The sequence below is a fragment of the Schistocerca serialis genome, chromosome 1, assembly GCF_023864345.2.
Source record: "Schistocerca serialis cubense isolate TAMUIC-IGC-003099 chromosome 1, iqSchSeri2.2, whole genome shotgun sequence".
NCBI classification, from domain to species: domain Eukaryota; kingdom Metazoa; phylum Arthropoda; class Insecta; order Orthoptera; family Acrididae; genus Schistocerca; species Schistocerca serialis.
The window spans coordinates 869,129,283-869,154,063 of NC_064638.1; the positions used below are offsets into that span (position 1 = coordinate 869,129,283).

Below are 24,781 nucleotides of genomic sequence, written 5' to 3' on the forward strand. Positions count from 1 at the left end.
TTGCCATCAAATGAAAGGTTAATATCTGTAAGACGGCATCAGTGACGACAGGTAATAACAGAGTGCAGTCAACAATAATGATTTAACAGCATCAAAATGATCGATTGTTTCCGCTCAGGATTGAATGTGCCGGTGTCAGGCGATTGTAGTTGTCTTTCCTAGCGCTCCAGAGGGGTGTGAACTCGTTTACGTACTGTTCCCAATGTTGGAGATAGGCTTAGTACTGTGATTGAGGTATCAATGCGTGGATGCGAGTAGTACTTCTTCATACCTGTGAAATACTATACCTGCTACTTTTCACTGGCTCTGGGATTTGTGTGCATGGATGTGATTTCCTGCACAATATACACTCCTGGAAATGGAAAAAAGAACACATTGACACCGGTGTGTCAGACCCACCATACTTGCTCCGGACACTGCGAGAGGGCTGTACAAGCAATGATCACACGCACGGCACAGCGGACACACCAGGAACCGCGGTGTTGGCCGTCGAATGGCGCTAGCTGCGCAGCATTTGTGCACCGCCGCCGTCAGTGTCAGCCAGTTTGCCGTGGCATACGGAGCTCCATCGCAGTCTTTAACACTGGTAGCATGCCGCGACAGCGTGGACGTGAACCGTATGTGCAGTTGACGGACTTTGAGCGAGGGCGTATAGTGGGCATGCGGGAGGCCGGGTGGACGTACCGCCGAATTGCTCAACACGTGGGGCGTGAGGTCTCCACAGTACATCGATGTTGTCGCCAGTGGTCGGCGGAAGGTGCACGTGCCCGTCGACCTGGGACCGGACCGCAGCGACACACGGATGCACGCCAAGACCGTAGGATCCTACGCAGTGCCGTAGGGGACCGCACCGCCACTTCCCAGCAAATTAGGGACACTGTTGCTCCCGGGGGATCGGCGAGGACCATTCGCAACCGTCTCCATGAAGCTGGGCTACGGTCCCGCACACCGTTAGGCCGTCTTCCGCTCACGCCCCAACATCGTGCAGCCCGCCTCCAGTGGTGTCGCGACAGGTGTGAATGGAGGGACGAATGGAGACGTGTCGTCTTCAGCGATGAGAGTCGCTTCTGCCTTGGTGCCAATGATGGTCGTATGCGTGTTTGGCGCCGTGCAGGTGAGCGCCACAATCAGGACTGCATACGACCGAGGCACACAGGGCCAACACCTGGCATCATGGTGTGGGGAGCGATCTCCTACACTGGCCGTACACCACTGGTGATCGTCGAGGGGACACTGAATAGTGCACGGTACATCCAAACCGTCATCGAACCCATCGTTCTACCATTCCTAGACCGGCAAGGGAACTTGCTGTTGCCGGCCGCGGTGGCCGTGCGGTTCTGGCGGTGCAGTCCGGAACCGCGGGACTACTACGGTCGCAGGTTCGAATCCTGCCTCGGGCATGGGTGTGTGTGACGTCCTTAGGTTAGTTAGGTTTAAGTAGTTCTAAGTTCTAGGGGACTTATGACCTAAGACGTTGAGTCCCATAGTGCTCAGAGCCATTTGAACCATTTTTGAACTTGCTGTTCCAACAAGACAATGCACGTCCGCATGTATCCCGTGCCACCCAACGTGCTCTAGAAGGTGTAAGTCAACTACCCTGGCCAGCAAGATCTTCGGATCTGTCCCCCATTGAGCATGTTTGGGACTGGATGAAGCGTCGTCTCACGCGGTCTGCACGTCCAGCACGAACGCTGGTCCAACTGAGGCGCCAGGTGGAAATGGCATGGCAAGCCGTTCCACAGGACTACATCCAGCATCTCTACGATCGTCTCCATGGGAGAATAGCAGTCTGCATTGCTGCGAAAGGTGGATATACACTGTACTAGTGCCGACATTGTGCATGCTCTGTTGCCTGTGTCTATGTGCCTGTGGTTCTGTCAGTGTGATCATGTGATGTATCTGTCCCCAGGAATGTGTCAATAAAGTTTCCCCTTCCTGGGACAATGAATTCACGGTGTTCTTATTTCAATTTCCAGGAGTGTATTTAACCTCTACACTAATAAATGTCTGAATAAATGTATAAGAGCTGGACTCAAATAATTTTAAATTTATGGAGATTATCACACCTTTTCATTAAAACACAATCTATACTGTCGCTAAAATTTGGTAATTCGAGTACCCCTAAGGGAATTTTGACGCTCAACTTAGTACCCACAATGATACATCAGCTAAATTAGTTACTCGTTAATTGCCTCTGGAATAAGTTTATCAACACCAGTATATTAATCAGTTGCAAATTATGGGTACCTCAGTTGTATAACACTGCGTTGATTTAACCTTTGAAACTATTACAGGCTGGTTCACCCAGAAGAAATAACAGATACCACAATCAATTAAAACACTAAAGAGAGGTTTCGGTTAAAAAAACGAAAACATGTTTCAACTGGCAGTAAAACTGCAGACTAGTTTCACTTGAAAAGACAGAATTACTTAACTGACTCAGAATGCAAATCTCCAACAGCCTGTATCGATTGTTTTTATTCCGTTGATTGCCATAGACTGGTTACATTCAAAACATGAATGAATAATTCAATGTGATTTCAGTCTTTCTCAGCGTATTCCACTGATGAATTCTTCTCGGGTTATCAGCCGAGTGGTGGCGTCGTCTTGTCGCAACGTTTCAATGAGTTTCGTACCCATCATCTTCTGGCGAAAATGATGGGTACGAAACTCATTGAAACGTTGCGACAAGACGACGCCACCACTCGGCTGATAACCCGAGAAGAATTCATCAGTGAATAACTCAATATACGTAAAACCAAAACCGAATGAATACATTGTTTTTCAACCACCGACTGCATCAGTTGTTCCTTCAATACTGCAACGGTGTTGCATGCAGGTTTTTTATCGTAATATTTACCATTATTGCTCACGTATTTATGGATTCATGATTTAGTTTGTACGTTTAGTGAAATTCCGTAACGTTCTTTTCACGTTCGATGGGCAAGCTAGTAATTGTTTTGGATTGGTTACATGCAAAAGTTCATATGTTTCTTGATTGTGGTAAATGTTCTTATTTCAGATGAACACTTCACAGAAATTAGAAGACCATTGATTAGGAAAGTTAAGAATATGAAGGATGCGAAGTCACAATCTAACGAAGCCTCTGGGTAGCTGCGTGTTAGCATTACATTGCACTTGCGCTTGCGCTTGAAGCTGTCTCCACGTTTTTCCCCTTTTGCAGCCTCAGGATGGTTGGCAGAGAACGTTATGGATTACGATAACACTCTAGTATCCAAAGCCTTCCTTGCATGAAAGACATACTATCTGCTGTGCATGAAGTTTTGTATAAGGTGTACGGAGTTTTCCTTGTGCTGGTGTAAATATGCAGTTTTTCGTTACTTTTTTGGATTTGAATAATCGATTTTATTCACCACGTAACTGATTAGTCGGCGGAGATGCTCAAATGGCTATCCACTTTTTTTTGTCGTATCCACTTAAATCATAATGTGCCCCCACCCACAAACGTGTTAACATTGACCTTGGTTAAGTGGTTGCATTTTACCTCATCAGCGGAATTCCGAACTTACTGAAATAAATCGACACGGATTAAAGCAAACTGTAGACCATCAGGGTCTTTCTGAAAAGCGGATTGTCTGCGTCGAATTGACGTTTTAGAGACGATAAAATCACTTCGTGCAATACTTTGTCCAAGCACATTGTCCTCGTAGGTCTCACATATGTTGAGCTGTAGGATGTAAGGTCCGCCAGTTACGCAAAACACCGTTATTTCTCAGTACTAAAACATGTTTCAGCACCACTGTGTCTTCATCTGTAGGTTTCCGTTTTATTTATTCTGTAATGTGAACATTTTTATTAAATCATTACAAAATTATGTGTATGTTTAGTTCAAACAATAGTTCGTTTCTTTTTGTTAATACCTTTACACTTGGTGTGCATGACTTTTTCGGATAACTTGTGTATTATTTACGAAAGGTAGCTTGTCATCTGCAGCAAAACGATGTTGATGAGAAATTTTACTGGGAGTTGACCTATGATCTAGAATGGAAATGGAAATGTCGTGTGGCTAGGGCCTCCCGTCGGGTAGATCTAGAATGTAATTTAGTTTGTCGCGATATGTTAACTCCCAGAAAACTTTCTCATCATCATCGTTTGGTTGCATATAACAAGCTACCTGTAGTGAATAATACACAAGTGATCGGAAAAATCATACACACCAAGTGTAAAGGTATTAACAAAAAGAAACGAACTATTGTTTGAACTAAACATCCAGATAATTTTGTAATCATTTAATAAAAATGTTCACATTACAGAATAAATTAAACGGAAACGGACTGATGATGGCAGAGTGGTGCTAAAACATGTTTGGGTACTGAGAAATAACGGTGTTCTGCATAACTGGCGCACCTCACATCCTACAATTTTAACTGCAAACACGGTCAACGCAAGGAGCTGCAAATCCATATGAAGATTACGTTGAGCTGTCTCCGCTTCCTTTCTCACTGCATTACCTAAAATTAAGTATTTGCCTTTTTTCATTTACCACTACTTTGCTTAGCTCACAAATAACACTAACGAATGCATATTTCCGTAACTGAACTTCTTGTGACAAACTGAACCCTCCAAACAACAGAAGACAGACAAGATATGCAGTCACTGCTTACCTAGCACGCAGTGTTGAGGAAACGTTAAAAATATAATAATCTTAATAGTATGACAGCACTGATAATACGACATTTTTAAGTATTTAGAAATTTTGTAAACTTTCCTTTATCCAGTGATACTATACTGGAATCGGGTATTCTGATTTTTAATCGCAGTACCAGAATGACGCGGAGCACTGAATCTAATGTCCTGTAAGTAAGCGATCTCGGACCGAACTGCTGTTTCAAGCTATCGCTGCAGTTCATGGTTAGTGTCCTTCCACTGAAACAACCATCGCTCTTATTGGGTCGCACATACCTCTCGGCACTAGGAACGAGGTGGCCCAGTGATTGGAAGAGCTCAGACGGATGAGGCTTTAAATCTTCGTCCGTCCACGCTGAATTACGTTTACGTGTTATTCCTAAATCGATTAAGGCGAATACCGAGATGGCCCCTTTCTAAAGGTCAATGTCGAGTTTCTTCGACATCTTTCCTGTGTACGAGCTTGTATACCGTCTCTAATAACTTCGCCGTAGATGGTACGATAAAACCTGACCTAACCTTTCCCTCCTCTCCCCCTGCGGTCGTTGCCTTTCACGGTACGCATTACGCGGGCATGTGCTGAGCAGCAGGCAGTGTGTCAGGAGCTGCCGCAGGGGTGACAAGTATGCGGCGCGCAGCAAGCGGGAGGCCTTCACATTTACACCCAAGGAGTCTGAGCAGCCGGCCTGGGGCTGTCGCTGAACGGCGCAGTCTTTTATACGGATTAACAGCGTCCTACCGCCGCATACGTCTGATACTCATAGTCTTGCAAAGCTATCTGCTGTTATGCACTCTTTTGACAACGAACGACGTAAACATACACAATTACATATGTAGGGGATGGGCAAGTACGCACATCGTATAGCAACACTTTGAATTAGTAATCTTTCGTGACTATTTTTATCACACATGAAAAGGAAAGTGATCTGTCTTGCCCAGCTTCAGGAAATTGAGCTGCTGCTCACGAATTGCTTATGTACAGGGTAAACATTATTCAAGTATATATAATAATTCCCAAAGAAAGCAGGTGTTGACAGATGTGAAAATCACCGAACTATCAGTTTAATAAGTCACAGCTGCAAAATACTAACACGAATTCTTTATAGACGAATGGAAAAACTGGTAGAAGCCGACCTCGGGGAAGATCAGCTTGGATTATCTTAGAAGAAAGATTAAGGAAAGGCAAACCTACGTTTCTAGCATTTGTGTAGACTTTTGACAATGTTGACTGGAATACTCTCTTTCAAATTCCAAAGGTGGCAAGGATAAAATACAGGGAGCGAAAGGCTATTTACAATTTGTACAGAAACCAGATGGCAGTTATAAGAGTGGAAGGGCATGAAAGGGAAGCAGTGTTTGGGAAGGGAGTAAGACAGGGTTGTAGCCTCTCCCCAATGTTATTCAATCTGTATATTGAGCAAGCAGTAAAAGAAACAACGAAAAATTTGGAGTAGGTATTAAAATCCATGGAGAAGAAATAAAAATTTTGAGGTTCGCCGATGACATTGTAATTCTGTCAGAGACAGCAAAGGACTTGGAAGAGCAGTTGAACGGAATGGACAGTGTCTTGAAAGGAGGATTTAAGATGAACATCGACAAAAGCAAAACGAGGATAATGGAATGGAGTCGAATTAAGTCGGGTGATGCTGAGGGAATTAGATTAGGAAATGAGACACTTAAAGTAGTAAAGGAGTTTTGCTATTTGGGGAGCAAAATAACTGATAACGGGTGAAGTAGAGAAGATATAAAATGTAGACTGGCAATGGCAAGGAAAGCGTTTCTGAAGAAGAGAAATTTATTAACATCGAGTATAGACTTAAGTGTCAGGAAGTCGTTTCTGAAAGCATTCGTATGGAGTGTAGCCATGTATGGAAGTGAAACATGGACGATAAATAATTTGGACAAGAAGAGAATAGAAGCTTTCGAAATGTGGTGCTACAGAAGAATGCTGAAGATTAGATGGGTAGATCACATAACTAATGAGGAGGTATTGAATAGAATTGGGGAGAAGAGGAGTTTGTGGCACAACTTGACGAGAAGAAGGGACCGGTTGGTAGGACATGTTCTGAGGCATCAAGGGATCACAAATTTAGCATTGGAGGGCAGCGTGGAGGGCAAAAATCGTAGAGGGAGACCAAGAAATGAATACACTAAGCAGTTTCAGAAGGATGTAGGTTGCAGTAGGTACTGGGAGATGAAGAAGCTTGCACAGGATAGGGTAGTATGGGGAGCTGCATCAAACCAGTCTCAGGACTGAAGACCACAAGAACAACAACATTAAAAAAAACGTAAATTACTTTCAAACTACGGCTTGCACAGACTTTATTCAACATGTGAAAGTCACCACACATATTCGGATTAGGTTATGACATGTTCGATACGCTTGCCATCATTGGTGATGGTGTGGCGCAGACGAATAGCGAAATTCTGCATGACCAGCTAATGTCTCCGAACATCGATGCTTTCGGTGACCTCCTGAATGGCTGTTTTCAGTTCAGCGTGTGTTCAATCCGGAGAATATGGTGGCCAATCGAGGCCCATGCCAGTGGCCTCTGGGTACCCCAGGGCCAGAATGCGGGCCCCAAAGTGCTCCTCCAGGACATCAAGCACTCTCCTGCTTCGGTGTGGGTCGAGCTCCGTCTTGCATGAACCACGTCTTGTCGAAATCAGCGTGGCTTTGGATAATGGGGATGGAATCATCTTTCAAAACCTTCACGCACCGTTCGGTAATCATCGTGCCATCAAGGAATATCACACCGATTATTCCGTGACTGGACAGTGCTCACCACACAGCCACTCGTTGGGGGTGCAGAGATTTCTCGATCGCGAAATGCGGATTCTCAGTCCCTCAAGTGCGCCAGTTTTACTTACTGACGAACCCATTCAAAAGAAAAACGGCCTTCTGTCAACCATGCAGTTTGAGCGTCTTAACGCAAATCGTTCAGAAGTTTTGATGATTTTATTTCACATAGATTAATAACTGTCACCCTGTATTACGATCTACCAGCAGGTTTTGCTTTCACCGTAAGTGCAACATCAGGGAGTTTGCAGTTGCAATGATATCATATGTCGTTGCTATGTGATAGACACATTACTTGCTTTAACATTTCCAATGAAAATTGGTGTGCTATTTTTATATATACATTTGATGTTCTAACTTTCTTTTGGGCTGTATTAAATGTACCATAAATTAAACGGCTATCCGAATATATTTACTCAAAGAAATTGCAGTAGTTCAAAAGAAACGTAACTTTCACATACTGCACATTAAGTTTTTTAATTATCTTGTGCACACAGACGCGTGTCGCCGTTGTTAGAAGGCATCTTCAGTGGATGTCCTGAAATATTACTCGATTTTTTCGTTTGTACGTATAGGTTATCGTTTGGTAATAAAGGCTATAGATTTAAAACAGTTCGTTGAGGGTTTTGTAGCAAAATTGGAAAGTACTTACAGATCAGCGTATAATTCACTATTTATAAGCCAAAAACGAAAAAATGGTATAATATTTCAGGACACTCATTGAAGATGCCTTGCAATTAAGGCGAAACGCGTCTGGATGCACAAGATAAATAAAAAAAATCTTAATTTGCAGCATACAAAATGAGTTTTTCTTTTGAACTATTGTAACTTACTTACAGCTGCTGCGAGAATGGCCAGCATAGAGAAACTTTTTAAACAAAGAAGATTGTTTCGCACATTGATTAGTCCCTTGTCACGGAATTAAATTCGTAGCACAATATCAACTGTATCTTACGTTGCGGCAATTTATTAAATTACGTTGACGTATTCAGAACACAAAATGCAAAGAGAGCATTAAACATTTACAATATCATTATATATTTTGTCAAAAAATTATGAAGTGATCACTGAACCGAGAGATCGCGCCTTCTTTGTTGACAGTTAGTATTTGACAAACAAATTAGGGATAAAAGTTCACATAAAATTCACTTAAATGAATTTGATCAGTAAAACAGTTCGTTATTTTTAACTCATCTGTTAAGAAACGGAAAACAGTTCATTGTTATTTTAGCGTTTGGGTCAGAAGCAGACTGTCCATTGATAAAACAATTGTTATGCCGGGGATTTGACAAAGGAGGGCAGTACTAACCAGGTATAGCACGTAACGAAAACTAAGACGGATTTGCGATCGATAGTTGAAAACATGAGGTCAAAGCGTAACTCAAATCTTCTAATACGTTATTTGCAGCGTAATATCAACTCTCTTGATAGAACAAAATGTAATTGAAATTTAAATAACTGCTTGCAAGCATGTAAGTGTTAATAATTTTTGGAGAGAGGTAATTCTCTACTGGAAAAAAAATGAGTTAAGAGAACGGCTTCTTTCCGTATTTGCTCTTGCTCCCTTCAGTTTTTTTCTTAAATGTTGATCTAAGCCCACAGTGACGCGGAAATTAGATTTCAAAAAATGCAATATAACACGACACTCTATACCACAACCGGCATAATGAATACTCTGAACGCTCTGAATACACTCTGAAGATAAAATCTAATACTAAGTAAGTAATTAAAAAAGGCAATGAGCATCATTTACTCACGGTTGGTCCCCAAGCCCACGATCTCCAAGAAGAGTTGGCGGAACTCTTTGGTTGTCAGCATCTCGAAATTACAAGGCAAACTCCAGTTTCCAGCAGCTCGCGTTTTTCTAGACAATAACGTCTGCTTAGAGATATGCTGTGTAGCTGTACGTCACACACGTCGTATATAAGCAAAAAAAGGTAACGGAAGAAGTGCTGCTGTGGTGCACCTACTATGAGAGGCGACACAGTAGAGGTGGCGGCGCCCCGTTCGCAAAATGAGATCTGGAAGGCTGCCACGGAAGCCATTCGCCGCGCACAGTATGGATGCTTGCGCTACAAACGCATCGCTGAACTGAAGCCACAAAACCTGCTAGCACACAATCACGTAACTCTGAACTAGGTGATGCCAGCCAGCCGTGTGTCCGTCCTGTGCCTCTTACTTGCATTCACGTCATTCGCGAATTCTGTTGGTATTTCCCTGTTGGTTATACAGAAGAGTTCCACGCGGTGGAAACCTATAACGCAATTTCTATCTGTTACGTAAATACTACAAAACAGGAAATGCAGATCAGATCGTAACGTACCGTGAACATCGAGGTTATTCGAAAAGAAACGCTGTTTCGACTGGGCAGTGATGAAGAAAAAAAAATGTCAGTAGGTTTCACGTCGTTCACTCAGCGTGTTTCAGGAAAACCACGCGAATGTGAAGTAGGGTTGCCAGGACCGTATCTGGACCCCCCCACCCCACCCCGCCCCTTTCGAATTCAAAGCCAATGTCAACCACTACGCCACCAAGCTCGGTAGAATCTCCTAAGTCCGACCATCGTGGTGTGAACACGGTACAGTCACAGTAATGTGAGCACCTGTCAGAGGCATGAATAACTACATTCTGCAGCGCCGAAGTGCAGGAAGAGAGTCAATGACGTACTGGAAGGTACCGACAGGGATGTGGAGCCGTGCCGACTCCGGAGCTGTGGCCATGTGTTGAGTTTCTTAAAAAAATGTTCAAATGTGTGTGAATTCCTAAGGGACCAAACTGCTTAGGTTATCGATCCCTAGACTTACACACTACTTAAACTAACTTAAACTAACCTATCTACTTATACATCTACATGGATACTCTGCAAATCACATTTAAGTGCCTGGCAGAGGGTTCATCGAACCACCTTCACAATTCTATATCATTCCAATCTCGTGTAGCGCGCGGGAAGAATGAACACCTGTATCTTTGCGTACGAGCTCTGATTTCCCTTATTTTATCTTTGTGATCGTTCCTCCCTATGTAAGTCAGTGTCAACAAAATATTTTCGCATTCGGAGGAGAAAGTTGGTGATTGGAATTTCGTGAGAAGATTCCGTCGCAACGAAAAACGCCTTTCTTTTAATGATGTCCATCCCAAATCCTGTATCATTTCTGTGACATTCTCTCCTACGCTAGGGACAACACACACACTCAAGCCCGAGGGAGGACTCGAACCTCCGGTGGGACGGGCCGCGTAGTCCGTGACATGGCGCCTCAAACGGCGCGGCTGTTGAGGTTTAATCGAGATGGTCCCACAGAATGTCGACTGGGTTTAAATCAGGGGAGTCTGGTGGCCTGGGGAGCACGGTAAACTCATCCTAGTGCTCTTTGAACCACGCACATACACGGCGAGCCGTGTCTACATCTACGTGATTACTCTGCTATTCAGAATAAAGTGCCTGGCAGAGGGTTCAATGAACCACCTTCATGCTGTCTCTCTACCGTTCCACTCTTGAACGGCACGCGGGAAAAACGAGCACTTACATTTTTCCGTGAGATCTCTGATTTCTCTTATTTTATCGTGATGATCATTTCTCCCTATGTAGGTGGGTGGGAACAGAACGTTTTCGCAATCGGAGGAGAAAACTGATGATCGAAATTTCATGAGAAGATCCCGTCGCAACGGATAACGCCTTTGTTTTAATGACTGCCACTCCAATTCACGTATCATGTCTGTGACACTATCTCCCCTATTTCGCGATAATACAAAACGAACTGCCCTTCTTTGTAATTTTTCGATGTCATCCGTCAGTCCCACCTGATGGCGATCCCACACCGCACAGCAGTACTCCAGAATAGGGCGGACAAGCATAGTGTAAGCAGTCTCTTTGGTAGACCTGTTGCACCCTCTAAGTGTTCTGCCAATGAATCGCAGTCTTTGGTTTGCTCTACCCACAATACACGTTGCACTGTCCTGCTGGTTGATGGCATCGTGCTGAGGAAAAAATGAACAGCATGTAAGGGTGAAAATGGTCCGCAATGATAGATGTTGCGTGTGTTGATCCATTGTGTCTCCCAGAAAGATGAGATCACCCAGGGAACGCCATGAAACCAAACCCCAGGCCATAGTGCTTCCTCTTCCGGCATGGAATATTCTGACAATTATTGCAGGGCCGTTACACACCAATGGCCATCTGTCCGATGGAGCGTAAAACGTGGTTCATCTGAAAAGGCCATCTATCGCCATTCAGTGGACATCCAGTTGCGGTATTGGCATGCAAACTTCAGCCTTCATCGCTGATGAACAGCAGTCAGCATGGACCATGCGCTTGCTACGGAGGCCCATACGCAGAAACGTTCGCTGAATGGTAGTTGAGGAGACACTGTTGGTAGCCCCTTGGGTAGCTCAACCGTTGCCCGTCTACTCGCCCGTACACATCTCTGCGTTTATGTTTCAGTCTTCCGACTGATGTGGTCAGTTCGTTGTCTATCTACTTTTTTCCTTCTCGAGCTCGCAGTGGTTTTTGGAGGAACTGAGTTAAAATGCCGGTTAGCTCATGCCAATTTCCGTGGTTTATCAAAATCAGTTTAGGGAAATGTCAAGACAGTTTCTCTGAAAAGGCTGCCGTTGGTATCCTTTCCCAATTCTTCTCTGAGCAGCTGTTATGCCTTCACTACTACATCTACATCTACATCTACATATACCTACTCCTCAAGCCACTGTACGGTGCGTGGTGGAGGATATCATGTAAAACTACTAGTCATTTCCTCTCCTGTTCCACTTGCAAATAGAGGGACGGAAAAACTACTATCTATATGCCTCCGTATGAGCCCCCATCTTCGGGGTCCTTGCGGGAAAAGTATGCTGGGGGCAGTAGAATCTTTCTGCAGCCAGCTTCTATTACCTAAGAAGTCTTCGAGCCATTCACATATCTGTTTAGCGAAAAGAGCGTCATCTTCCTCCCAGACGTTCCCATTTGACTTCATGAAGGATCTCCATAATAAACCCGTGCTGATCGAACCTACCGGCAATATCTCCGGTACCCTGCGTCTGAATTGCTTCGATGTCTTCCTTTGATCCGATCTTGTGGGGACCCCAAACACTCGAACAGTATTCAACAATGTGTCGCACAAGTGTATTCCGACTGAACAAGCCTCGAAAGGCACAACGATACGGACAGACCGCCGAGTCCTCATCGGCCGACAGGCGTCACTGGATGCGTATATGGAGGGGCACGTGGTCAACACACCTCTGTCCCGGTAGTATTTAGTTTCAGTGACCGGTGCCGCTACTTCTCAGTCAGGTAGCCCCTCAATTGGCCTCACAAGGGCTGAGTATAACCTGCCTGGAAGCAGCGCTCGGCAGACCCGAACGGTCCCAGTCACCCGCCCAAGTGCTAGCCAAGCCCGACAGTGCTTAACTTCTGTGATCTGTCGGGGACCGGTGTTGCCACTGCGGAAAGGCCATTGGACTCTGTCCCTTATTGATGAGCTACAATTACCTAAAATTCTCCCAATAAATCGATGCCAATCATTCAGGTTCGCTTCTACCATCCTTTCATGACCGTTCCATTTTACATCGCTTTGCAACGTTACGCCCAACTATTTAATCGATGTGTCTGTGTCAAGCAGCACACTACTAATGCTGTATTCCAATATTACAGCATTGTATTTCCTACTCTTCTGCATTAACTTACATTTTTCTACACTTAGAGCAAGCTGCCGCTCATCCCACCAACTAGAAATTTTGTCTAAGTCATCTTGTATTATCCTACAATCGCCGCCCGCAGTGGCCAAGCGGTTCTAGGCGCTTCAGTCTGGAACCGCGGGACCGCTTCGGTCGCAGGTTCGAATACTGCCTCGGGCATGGATGTGTGTGATGTCCTTAGGTTAGTTAGGTTTAAGTAGTTCTAAGTTCTAGGGGACTGATGACCTCAGATGTTAAGTCCCATAGTGTTCAGAGCCATTAGAACCATATCCTACAATCATTCAACGAGGACATCTTCTCGAACACTACAACGTCATCGCCAAACAGCGCTGATTGCCGCTCACTCTGCAGGCCTACGTCGGATCATTTATGTATATAGAAAATAAAATCAGTCTTATAAATAATTCAAAAGCCAAGATCGCTTAAACACTGTTTACTAGATGACAAGTTTCAACACACTGAAGGTGCCGTCATCGGATCTGAATATAGCTTAACATGCATAAATGGTTCAAATGGCTCTGAGCACTATGGGACTCAACTGCTGTGGTCATCAGTCCCCTAGAACTTTTTTTTTTTTTGTCATCAGTCTACTGACTGGTTTGATGCGGCCCGCCACGAATTCCTTTCCTGTGCTAACCTCTTCATCTCAGAGTAGCACTTGCAACCTACGTCCTCAATTATTTGCTTGACGTATTCCAATCTCTGTCTTTCTCTACAGTTTTTGCCCTCTACAGCTCCTTCTAGTACCATGGAAGTCATTCCCTCATGTCTTAGCAGATGTCCTATCATCCTGTCCCTTCTCCTTATCAGTGTTTTCCACATATTCCTTTCCTCTCCGATTCTGCGTAGAACCTCCTCATTCCTTACCTTATCAGTCCACCTAATTTTCAACATTCGTCTATAGCACCACATCTTAAATGCTTCGATTCTCTTCTGTTCCGGTTTTCCCACAGTCCATGTTTCACTACCATACAATGCTGTACTCCAGACGTAAATCCTCAGAAATTTCTTCCTCAAATTAAGGCCGGTATTTGATAATAGTAGACTTCTCTTGGCCAGATATGCCTTTTTTGCCATAGGGAGTCTGCTTTTGATGTCCTCCTTGCTCCGTCCGTCATTGGTTATTTTACTGCCTAGGTAGAAGAATTCCTTAACTTCATTGACTTCGTGACCATCAATCCTGATGTTAAGTTTGAAAGGTGGCTACACTGAGTCACTGCGCCAGAGATTGCGCCAAAGAGTATTATTAAGCCGCCTCCACAGTGCTTGTCGAGAGCTCGTAGAGGTCAGTACCTGTTAAGGACTCGTAGCAGTCAGTGCTTGGTGAGAGCTCGTAGTAGAGTGCCTGTCGAGGTCTCGTGGTAGTCTGTGCTGAGATGTTGTAGCAGAGAGTGTTTGTTGAGATGTGCTATTAGGCAGTGCTTGCTGAGATGTGATATTGGAGAGTTCTGGTTGAGATATAATGTAAGGATTAGAATGATTTTCATCAATATAAATGAGGTAATTAAGTCAGTTTGTTTTTATTTTAGTGTCCTAAATAATGCGTCATTACAGGTTCAGTCAACAAAGCATCTGGCGTGTGTTCTTGTATTAGAGTGTAATTCTGCTTTCCTTACGCAATTATCGTATTTCTAATTTTCTTTTATCACGTCAGTATAATTGGTATTTAAAAATTCTTGTCTTGTTGAAGAAGAACTGTGCCAGATGTGTACGTTGAGTCACACTTCCACACACAGAACAATTACATTTGTGCTTGGGTTTTGTAGGTTTTATAGTTGCTGGGGACTTAATTAATTAACTGTGTTAACGAAAAATTTCATTTCATTCTTGTTGTTGTTCTTTGCAGTCAGATAGCGTAATAATACTAGTCAGGGCCAACCGATTACGAGACACAGCGTAAACGGACATAACAGTTACTAAAAATATTTTCAATAATATTTAATTAAGCCCACATGCACGTGGCGACCCTGCCAGGATCGTCCCTTGGAATCTTCTGATTGTAAAAATAGTAGACAGTAGTATTGTTGTAGTAATTTGTAGTTTAGTAATTGTAGTTTATATTGCATGTGTAGCTTTGGTAATTGGCATTCTTCTAATGGTATTTTTCAAAATTTAATTTTTATTGTCTTGTCTATGGGTTTGACAATTTAGTGCAATTATTTCAATTGTTCGATTAATCGTGTTTGAGGGAAACATTTCATGTAAATGGTATTGTTGGAGATAAAGAGTCATTGTGTGTAATTTTCGTACAGTGACGAATTTTTTATGTTTTGTAAATGATTACGCAATCGATGAAAAAGGCAAAAATGATGAATAGTGAGAATGACGAAATTGTTAACATGGTGAACTCGCCAACAGAGGAAAACGGTATGATGGATAATGAAGTGGAAAACAATGTAATACGTCGGGAAAATAGTCCGGAACCATTTCAAAATTTTTCTCAATCAGAAAATTCACAGAATACGAGATTAACGATAGAAGATTCTGAAATGGTATCGAACACAGATAGCCTTACAGCTATGACGAAGGGAGCTGGTTTTGTGGGAAATGTTAGGGGTGAAAAGAATTTTGAAACAGTTACTATGGAGCAGTTGATGAGTGCTATATTAAATATGGGAACAATGGAAACACGGTTTAGATCTGAATTAAAAACACAGATGGGAACAATGGAAACACGGTTAGACTCACTGGGATCACAAATGGGAACTTTGGAAACACGGTTAAATTCACGAATAGGGACATGTTTCAAAAATATGAAAGATGAATTAAAGAAAGAAATCAGAGAAGAAGTACAACCGATTTTGAATTCTCACAATAATAGATTAATTGCAGTAGAGATTAGACAAAGGGAACAGGATAGAGAACAGGAAGAAAGGGATCGCGTGATAGTACAGAAATTTTCAGAGTTAAATTTACAACGTGTAAAGGATAAGGAAGAAATATTTGAGAGAATCGAGGAATCCGTACCAAATGACAGATTAAATAACCTAACACAACAATATGAACAGCTAGCTACCAAATGTGTCAAAATTGAAACCCGAGTCGCGGCACTTACGGAAGACGTAAATAAACAGAAAGAACAAGTAGGTGACTTATCGGAAAGAGTTGAGGAAATTTCAGATAAACTCACAAATCTTAGTTTACATGGGGACAGAGATTCGGATGATACAGCACCATTGCCATTTGCAGAAACCGAAGAGTATCAGAACATAAATAAGCATGTTGAAAATCAGGGAAAATTTAATGAACGCGTGAAAAGGGAATTTGAGGCATTACGAAAGCAAGTCAAACAGATCGAAGGCGAAATTGTAGGAAAAGACAGCAAAAGAAATTTGGAATCACAGATAGCAGAGGGGTTTGAAGAAAATAATTTGTTTCATTTACGGGATGCGACAAGAGAGCGCCAGGCGCGCGAACTTGACAATAATCGTCATTGGGACTGGGACAGACGCGGTAGGTCTTTGTCGCCACGAGGCGAAAACTTTGACTATAAACACTTTTTGACTGTTCGGAAATTTAAGATCTTCCGCAACTCTAAGAATGACATACATCCATGTGCATGGTTAGATCAATTTATGTACGCACTTCCACCAAATTGGCCACTAAGTCACAAACTGGAATTTATGTGTGGATATTTAGAAAACGAACCGGCGACGCGGATGCGCGCACTCATTAGAGATTGTAATAATCTGAATGATTTTTATCATGCATTTCTATCGGCATATTGGTCCGAAAACACCCAGGACAGAGTTAAACACAGTCTTATTATGCAGCGTAATTTCAAACAGTCTGAGTTCCGCACGCCAGCAGAGTACTTTGAAGACATGATTCGAAAGAATCAGTTCCTGTCCAACCCTTATAGCCCGACTGAATTAATTCGCATTTGTCTAACTAAGCTGCCACAATCCATAAGACAAATTGCTTTGGCCGGAAGATGTAAAGACGACATTGAGACTTTTAAGACTTTGTTGCAAGAACTTGAGTATGACAACGACGACGGGACTTCTTGTAACTTTTTCAGTAACAGTATTTACAATAGATTTTCAGAGAAAAGAGATAGTGATCGGAACGGGCGTTATGTGAGTAACTTTGAGAATGACAGACGTAACAGACAGGACAATAGATACCAGCCTTATGACAATAACAGACGTTCTAACAGAAATTACACAGACAATTATAATAACGGTAATTCGTACCGGAATGATCAATCATACGGAAACAGTAATCGGTATCATCAGGACAGAAATTATTCATACAGTAATAGAAATTCTTACTACAGAAATAACCAGGGTAGTAGATACAACAATAATTTCAGAAATGACAGTCGAAATTACACAAGAAATAGTTATGCAGACAGACAGGAAAACAGAAATTTTAACAACAGACACAACCAAGAATTTGCATCTAACAGACAGGAGGGACCTAATTGGCATCCTCCACGTGACAGAACTTCAGAGAGACAAGTGCAAATAGTAGAAATTGATCCGCGAAATGACGCGAATAATCAAAGACGTGACGCAAACAATCGACAATGACTTGCAGCTTCGGCTTCTGGCAGCAATAGAGACGGTTCAGAAAGTAATGACACTACGACTTTACACTACGTACGCCTGGAAGACATGAGAGACATTTTGTTAGATGAAAAGGAAAATAATGTAGACGCATTTTTACATCCTGTTATTGAAGTATGTGTGGGTAAGAATAAGTTCACTGCAGTTTTAGATTCTGGGAGCCCATTGAATGTCATTAGTGAATCAGTTTTTCGTATATGTGAAAGAACTATTGCCTGTCCTGTGTTACCTATTTCTAAAACTACAATTCGAGGTGCTATTTCTGGAAAAAGTGTGGAAGTCAAACAACAGACCAATTTAAATTTCATTTGTCAAGGATACGAATTTTCTGCTAATTTTATTATTGTTCCATTACTCAGTACACAAATTATATTAGGTATGGAGTTTCTTAACGCACATAAGGCAATTTTGAACTTTAAAGAAGGAGGTGTAAATTTGACTGTTGCCGGAATGCCGAAAAGTTTGAAATTTTTCGAGTGTTTAACAAGATCTGAGTCAGATACAAAATGTTTAAGGTTTCTTACTTCTGATGTTTTCGTTGAGCATTATGACGACAGTGTGTTTATTCATGACAATGACAATAGATACAGAGACGCGATGGATGATATAATTAATAGCGAAGAATTAATTAATGAAAAGGTTAAGAAAGCTGAAGTGCCAGATGACGTTGCAAGAGAAGAGCTGCACCACATTTTGACTTCACATGCTACAGTGTTTAGTGATCACACAGGAACTATACAAGGCTTACAATATTTATTTAAAGTAAAAGAACACACACCATTTCGCGGGAAAACGTACGCTATTCCTTTGGCTTACAGAGACAAGGTTAAGAATGAACTTCAGTACATGTTAGATCAGGGCATTATTGAGCCTGCAGTCAGTCCTTATACTAGCCCATTACACGTTGTTCTTAAAAAGGATGGGTCAATTCGTTTGGTTCTGGATTCCAGACAGATAAATAATATCATCATTCCTGAAACTGACCGCCCACAAAATTTAGATGAACTTCTTCAACATTTCCATGGAATTAAAGTTTTATCCACGATTGATATGCGCGCAAGTTTTTGGCAAATAGAACTCCACCCTGATTGTAGAAAATATACTGCCTTTTTAGCCTTTGGTAACTGTTACCAGTTTCGGAAATTACCGTTTGGACTTACTGTATCTTCAGCAGCATTCATTCGTAGCTTAAATGAAATTTTACCTGTTTATCTTCGTGACAATATTACTTCATATGTTGACGACATTCTTATTGCTAAACAATCTTGGAGTGAGCACAACAAAATTTTGGACTAATTATTACGTATCTTTGCAAGAGTTGGCATAACAGTAAACTTGGAAAAATCTGAATTTGGTCGTTCTCAGGTGAAATTTCTCGGTCACATTATTTCTACAGAAGGTATTCTTCCTGATCCAGAAAAATTAGACGCTATTCGTAATTATGCTGTTCCTACTACAAAACGTGATGTTCGTAGTTTCCTTGGTGTCTGTAATTTTCTTCGACGCTTTGTTAGATTGGACGATTTGGCCACACCTCGTTTATGTGAACTATCTGGAAAGAAATCTAATTGGTGTTGGGATGAGGAAGCTCAGTCAGAATTTGAACAGCTTCGTGATGCTTTAGTTGCTGCTCCACTTCTTTCACATCCGGATTTATCTAAAGATTTTTGTTTGGCGACGGACTCATCATACAAGGGCCTAGGTGCACATTTATTTCAGGAGATAGAAGAAAACGGCGTTGTAGCACAGAAAACTATTGCATTTGGAAGTCGTGTTCTTTCTAAATCAGAAAAGAATTATTCGATTACGGAACTTGAAGCTTTGGCTGTTGTTTGGGCTTTCACAAAATTTCGGACATTTTTGTTTGGCAGACATACTAAGGTTTACACCGATCATCGAGCTCTGGAATTTCTTATGTCGACAAAATTAACTCATGGCAGATTGTCACGATGGGCGTTGTACCTACAGGAATTTGATTTTAGTATTGTTTGCATACAGGGTTCTTCAAATATTGTTGCTGATGCTTTATCACGTGCACCTGTGGGTTTGAAACAAAGTGCTGAAGAGGACTGCATAGAAAACAATTATTGTTTGATGTATATTCAAGGTGTTGCGTTTGAGAACTTTATTTCGTCTTCGCTCCAGGACATCGCTAAGGAGCAAAATAAGGATCCAATCTGGAAGGACATTAAGGAGAAGTGGAGGAGAAAGGAAAGCGTAGCGATTAGACAGCATTATTTAGTTCGCAATGACATTCTTTTTAAACGAAAATCGCTCGACAACTCTGTTTGGTTAGTTTGTATTCCTGATGAGTGGGTTAATAAGCTGATTTGGTATACGCATTTCAGTTATGCACACTTTGGTCCCAGAAAATGCTTTCATAAATTACGAGAAAATTGCTACTTCAGTAATATGGAAAAACGTATTCGATCTGTTCTGGCCAAATGCAAATTATGTCAAAAGGCTAAGCCGCCAACAGTTTCTCACAGAGCACCGTTGTTTCCTATCATTCCAGCGAAATTAAAGGAGATGGCTGCAGTCGATTTGTTCGGTCCAGTGGTTCGTTCTACTAATGGTTTTGCGTACATTTTCGTAGCAGTGGAGTTGACGTCAAAATATGTGTGTTTTACACCTTTACGCAAAGCAACAGCTCGTTCAGTATCTAATGCTTTCATCAAACATTTTCTTAAAGAAGTTGGTCATGTTGATAAGGTTATATCAGATAATGGATCACAATTTCGTTCTAAAATTTGGCTTCGTACTCTACAGCGTCGTAAAATTAAACCAATTTTCATTTCACTTTTTCACCCTCAATCTAACGCTTCAGAGAGATGGATGAAGGAAATCAATAAATTGTGTCGTCTTTATTGTCATCAGAATCACAGAACTTGGGATCAGTATCTTCATATTTTTCAAAACATTCTGAATGAACTCTCTAATGATTCAACTTCTTTACCGCCTATACTGGTATTAAAAAATAAAGCACCGACAAATCGCATTTCTGAAATCGTTCCTTTTCCACCTACACGGAAACTGCGGCATTCTGAAGTTGTCAACCTGGCTCTACGAAATATTGAATCTGCGGCTGCTAGAAGAGAGAAATCAGCAAAACGTCCTGGTCGTTTAAAAACTTTGTCAGTTGGTCAAAAGGTGTTAATTAAGTCCCACCGTTTGTCTCACAAAGGAAAAGGCTTGTGTCGCAAATTTTTTCTGCTTTATAACGGTCCATATAGAATTCGTAAAATTATTCATGATAACACTGTTGAAGTAGAAACTCTTAAATCTCGACGCTCTAAAGGAATACATCATATATCTAACGTAAAAATTTTTGTGGAATGATATACTTTTAAAAAAATTTTTTTGTGGAATGACATACTTGTGAGAAACTAACAGCTACATGTAAACACGCAGAGAATACAAGCATACCGCGCTGTGTTTTGGCGGCGGCATATACTCAAAGCAACAGTCAAGTCTGCGCGCCGCACAAGGCAGTCGTTGAGCGCGAACAATTGCTTCCTACGTCACGCGCCTACAGCTGATCGAGTGCTCAGTGCGAATGCACTGACAGCCGTAAACAAATACACAGTTTAATTTCTCCGATTAAATTCAGTATAAAGCTATAGTGACTTGATGAATTATGTTATTAACATTCAGTATTTTTCAGGATACGGTTGTATAAAATATTTAAGAACTTCAGGTAAATTCTGTGTGTCTCCGACGTTAAGAGGACTTGCTACCGAGAAATTTTCAGGAAGAATGTAATTTCGAAGAAGAAACTAGTAAACTAAAAAAGGTAACTATTAATTGAGTTCATTTTTCAGGTAACATATTTCCACTTAGGTACGTACTTTAGACGTAATTTGCTGCTCGCGATTACGTGATTCATACTTTGTGCTAAATTTCATGTTCTATGAAATTACTTGTGAAGCGACGTGCTTGCGTACGTTAACTGATTTTAACAATGTTTTATTAATGAACAGGGTTGTAATTTGTATATATTATGCATCGCTTAGCTGCACTGCTTTTTCACTGATGTCATATTTTTTTTTTAATTATGTGCCTGCTGTGTTTATTTATTTAAATTATAATTGTCACCTGATTAGTTGTGCTGATATGTATGTAAGTTATATTTTGTGATTTATCTGCTTGCGCCTTCATGTTTACTTATTAAGATGACATATGAACATTTATTTGCTTATGCTGATATGATGCTAATGACATGTTTACTGCTTTGTGTATGGATTGCATATTTATACATATCTGTTGTTGTCATAACTACTCTTTAATTTGGTATATAGAAATGCTGATATACTGTGTATGAACATAGAGTTTAGGTCACGCTATTGGATTAATTATAGATTGTTCGTTTGGCAGAGCCTCGTTGTAAGGATTGTGCTGCATCCACTTGTTGACATTGTGTTCTCTACTGGTATATTTACTCGCTATTGCTTGTTTTGCTTACGCTAAGTGCCTTATATTTTTAAGATAAGAAAATGAACTGCTATAATTCGACGAACGACATTAGTACAAGAAACTTCATAGAAGTCACATGAGCTGGAGGTTTTATGGAAGCTGTATAACTTTATGCTAATAGGAAGGAAGCTAACGACATGACACACCATTACTAGGTTTAGACCATTAACAGTTATTACACTGCATTTTTCGTGAGCAATTGAAATAGGAAGTGACACTTGATACAAGAAATACTCCACATGTTTGCTTCTGCCATAATTCTTGAAGTGGTGTACACACTGTGAAATATTGATCATTCACATTCCGTAATCGTACTTAATTATGAGAGTTATTCGAACTAAGTCTGTTAGAGGTCATGTATGCATTTCTTTGTTTATAATTCATAATGAGCAGAAGATTTGGGTCAGATGGATTACACAGAGGTTGTGTGTTGACAATGTGTCTTCGGATTGTATAGGAGGATGAGGTTTGCATTAGGATTTTATCTGTACTTGTTCGAGGAGACTGACTAGAGGAAAGAGTTGTTATGGAAGTGAAATGTTATTGGTAATAAGGTTTATATGTATCGACGCATTGAAGAGATAGTATTGAGGTATTATTAAGATTGTGTGAAGTTGATGATTATTGGAGTTTTGGTGGATAAGAGGTAAAGTAAGTGAGGAGCATATATTGGCAATAAGGTTTATATGTATCGACGTATTGAAGAGGTATTATTGAGGTATTATTGAGATTGTGTGAAGTTGATGATTATTGGAGTTTTCGTATATAAGAGGTAAAGTAAGTGAGATGCATATTTTTTTTGTTGGTCTTATGGAACAAGGAGGATGAAGATAGCAGACTAGAACACTAAAGTAGAAGGAAGATAGTCTATACACACACTTCGTTAAATCACTAAGCAGTATATATTTGTTTTGGAGAGAGGAAGTATTTGCATATCTTGGCTCACTGACAGTTGTTCAACAACAGTACATTTGATCTGGCTTGGCAAACATTGGTCTTGACATGATGACTATGACGTTGACTTAACTATTATTGACTGTTATACATTGCTGCCACTACTACTTGATACACATGATGAACATCAGATTTTGACAGAATTGCATTTACACAGTTAACACTATTCAGTTACACAGTAGTACTTAATGTGGATGAAAGATGAGTGTGTTTTGTGTGTTTTCCTTTGCTAATCCTACCCACCTATCTCCTAAATATTATTTTATTTGTTTGTTGTGGCTTGCACTGACACCCATAAATATTATAGGTGTACTGATATTTGAGTATTTGTAATAGTTAATATGACAATTATCTGATATCATTTGTGTGTTTATTAGGATTTGTATGTTTAGTGTAAAAGCATTTGTATGTGCATTCAAACTATTGTTCATGCCTGAACTGTCTGATTAGTGATGGTAAATATTATGAACTGTTACCTGCACTTTTTCAACATAATGTGTGACACTAGGACATGTTTAATTTCTGCTGATGAACAGTGTGATCAGTGATAGTGAATATTATGGACTGCTCTCTGGACCTATTCAACATTGCTGGGTGCCACTGTTAGAACTGTTTCTACTGAAATGATGTTACTTCTTGCTGTCTGCACCTACTCAACATTGCTGGGTGCCACTAATGGAACTGCTTCCACTAAAATGATGTCACTTGTTGCTGTCTGCACCTACTCAACATTGCTGGGTGCCACTGATGGACTGCTTCTACTGAACTAATGTGACTTGTTGCTGTGTGTACCTCTTCAACTTTACTGGGTGCCACAGATGGAACTGCTTCTACTGAAATGATGTCACTTGTTGGTGTCTGCACCTGCTCAACATTGCTGGGTGCAACTGATGGACTGCTTCTACTGAAATGATGTCACTTGTTGGTGTCTGCACCTACTCAACATTGCTGGGTGCCACTAATGGAACTGCTTCTACTGAAATGAAGTCACTTGTTGCTGTTTGCACCTGCTCAACATTGCTGGGTGCAACTGATGGACTGCTTCTACTGAAATGATGTCACTTATTGGTGTCTGCACCTGCTCAACATTGCTGGGTGCAACTGATGGACTGCTTCTACTGAAATGATGTCACTTGTCGGTGTCTGCGCCTGCTCAACATTGCTGGGTGCAACTGATGGACTGCTTCTACTGAAATGATGTCACTTGTTGGTGTCTGCACCTGCTCAACATTGCTGGGTGCAACTGATGGACTGTTTCTGCTGAAATGATGTCACTTGCTGGTGTTTGCACCTGTTGACCATTGCTGGGCTGGAATTATCAACTATTTGTTTTTTTTTTTTTGAATAATTAAAAGTATTTTATGTGAACATTTGTCCAAACTGTTTTTTTGTGTATTGTGCAAACTATTATGTAAAGCCACATGTATGAAAAGAATTTGTATTGCCTACTGTATTTTATATATCAGGTTATTGAAAGGTCAGTGCAAAGCCAAAATTTTAACTAATTATGTGATATTTAGGTATTAATATTATCTTTTATTTTTGTCTGTATTTTTCTGGACGAATTTGGTGGTATTTTCACCACCAATGCTGGCAAAAATACCATCAAATTCTGGCCTGTGGAGGAGGGGCATATGAAAGGTGGCTA

At 41.2% G+C, this 24,781-nt stretch overlaps 1 protein-coding gene across 1 annotated transcript in view; it reads right to left on the reverse strand.

Annotated features, from left to right (window-relative positions):
• LOC126485920 (CD63 antigen-like) overlaps positions 1–9,415 on the reverse strand; it is a 436,694-nt gene extending 427,279 nt beyond the window's left edge. The window contains exon 1 of the mRNA XM_050108911.1: positions 9,205–9,415. Coding sequence (XP_049964868.1) covers positions 9,205–9,265 — 61 coding nt within the window. The 5' untranslated portion in view covers positions 9,266–9,415. The remainder of the gene's footprint in view (positions 1–9,204) is intronic.
• Between the last annotated feature and the right edge of the window lie 15,366 nt (positions 9,416–24,781).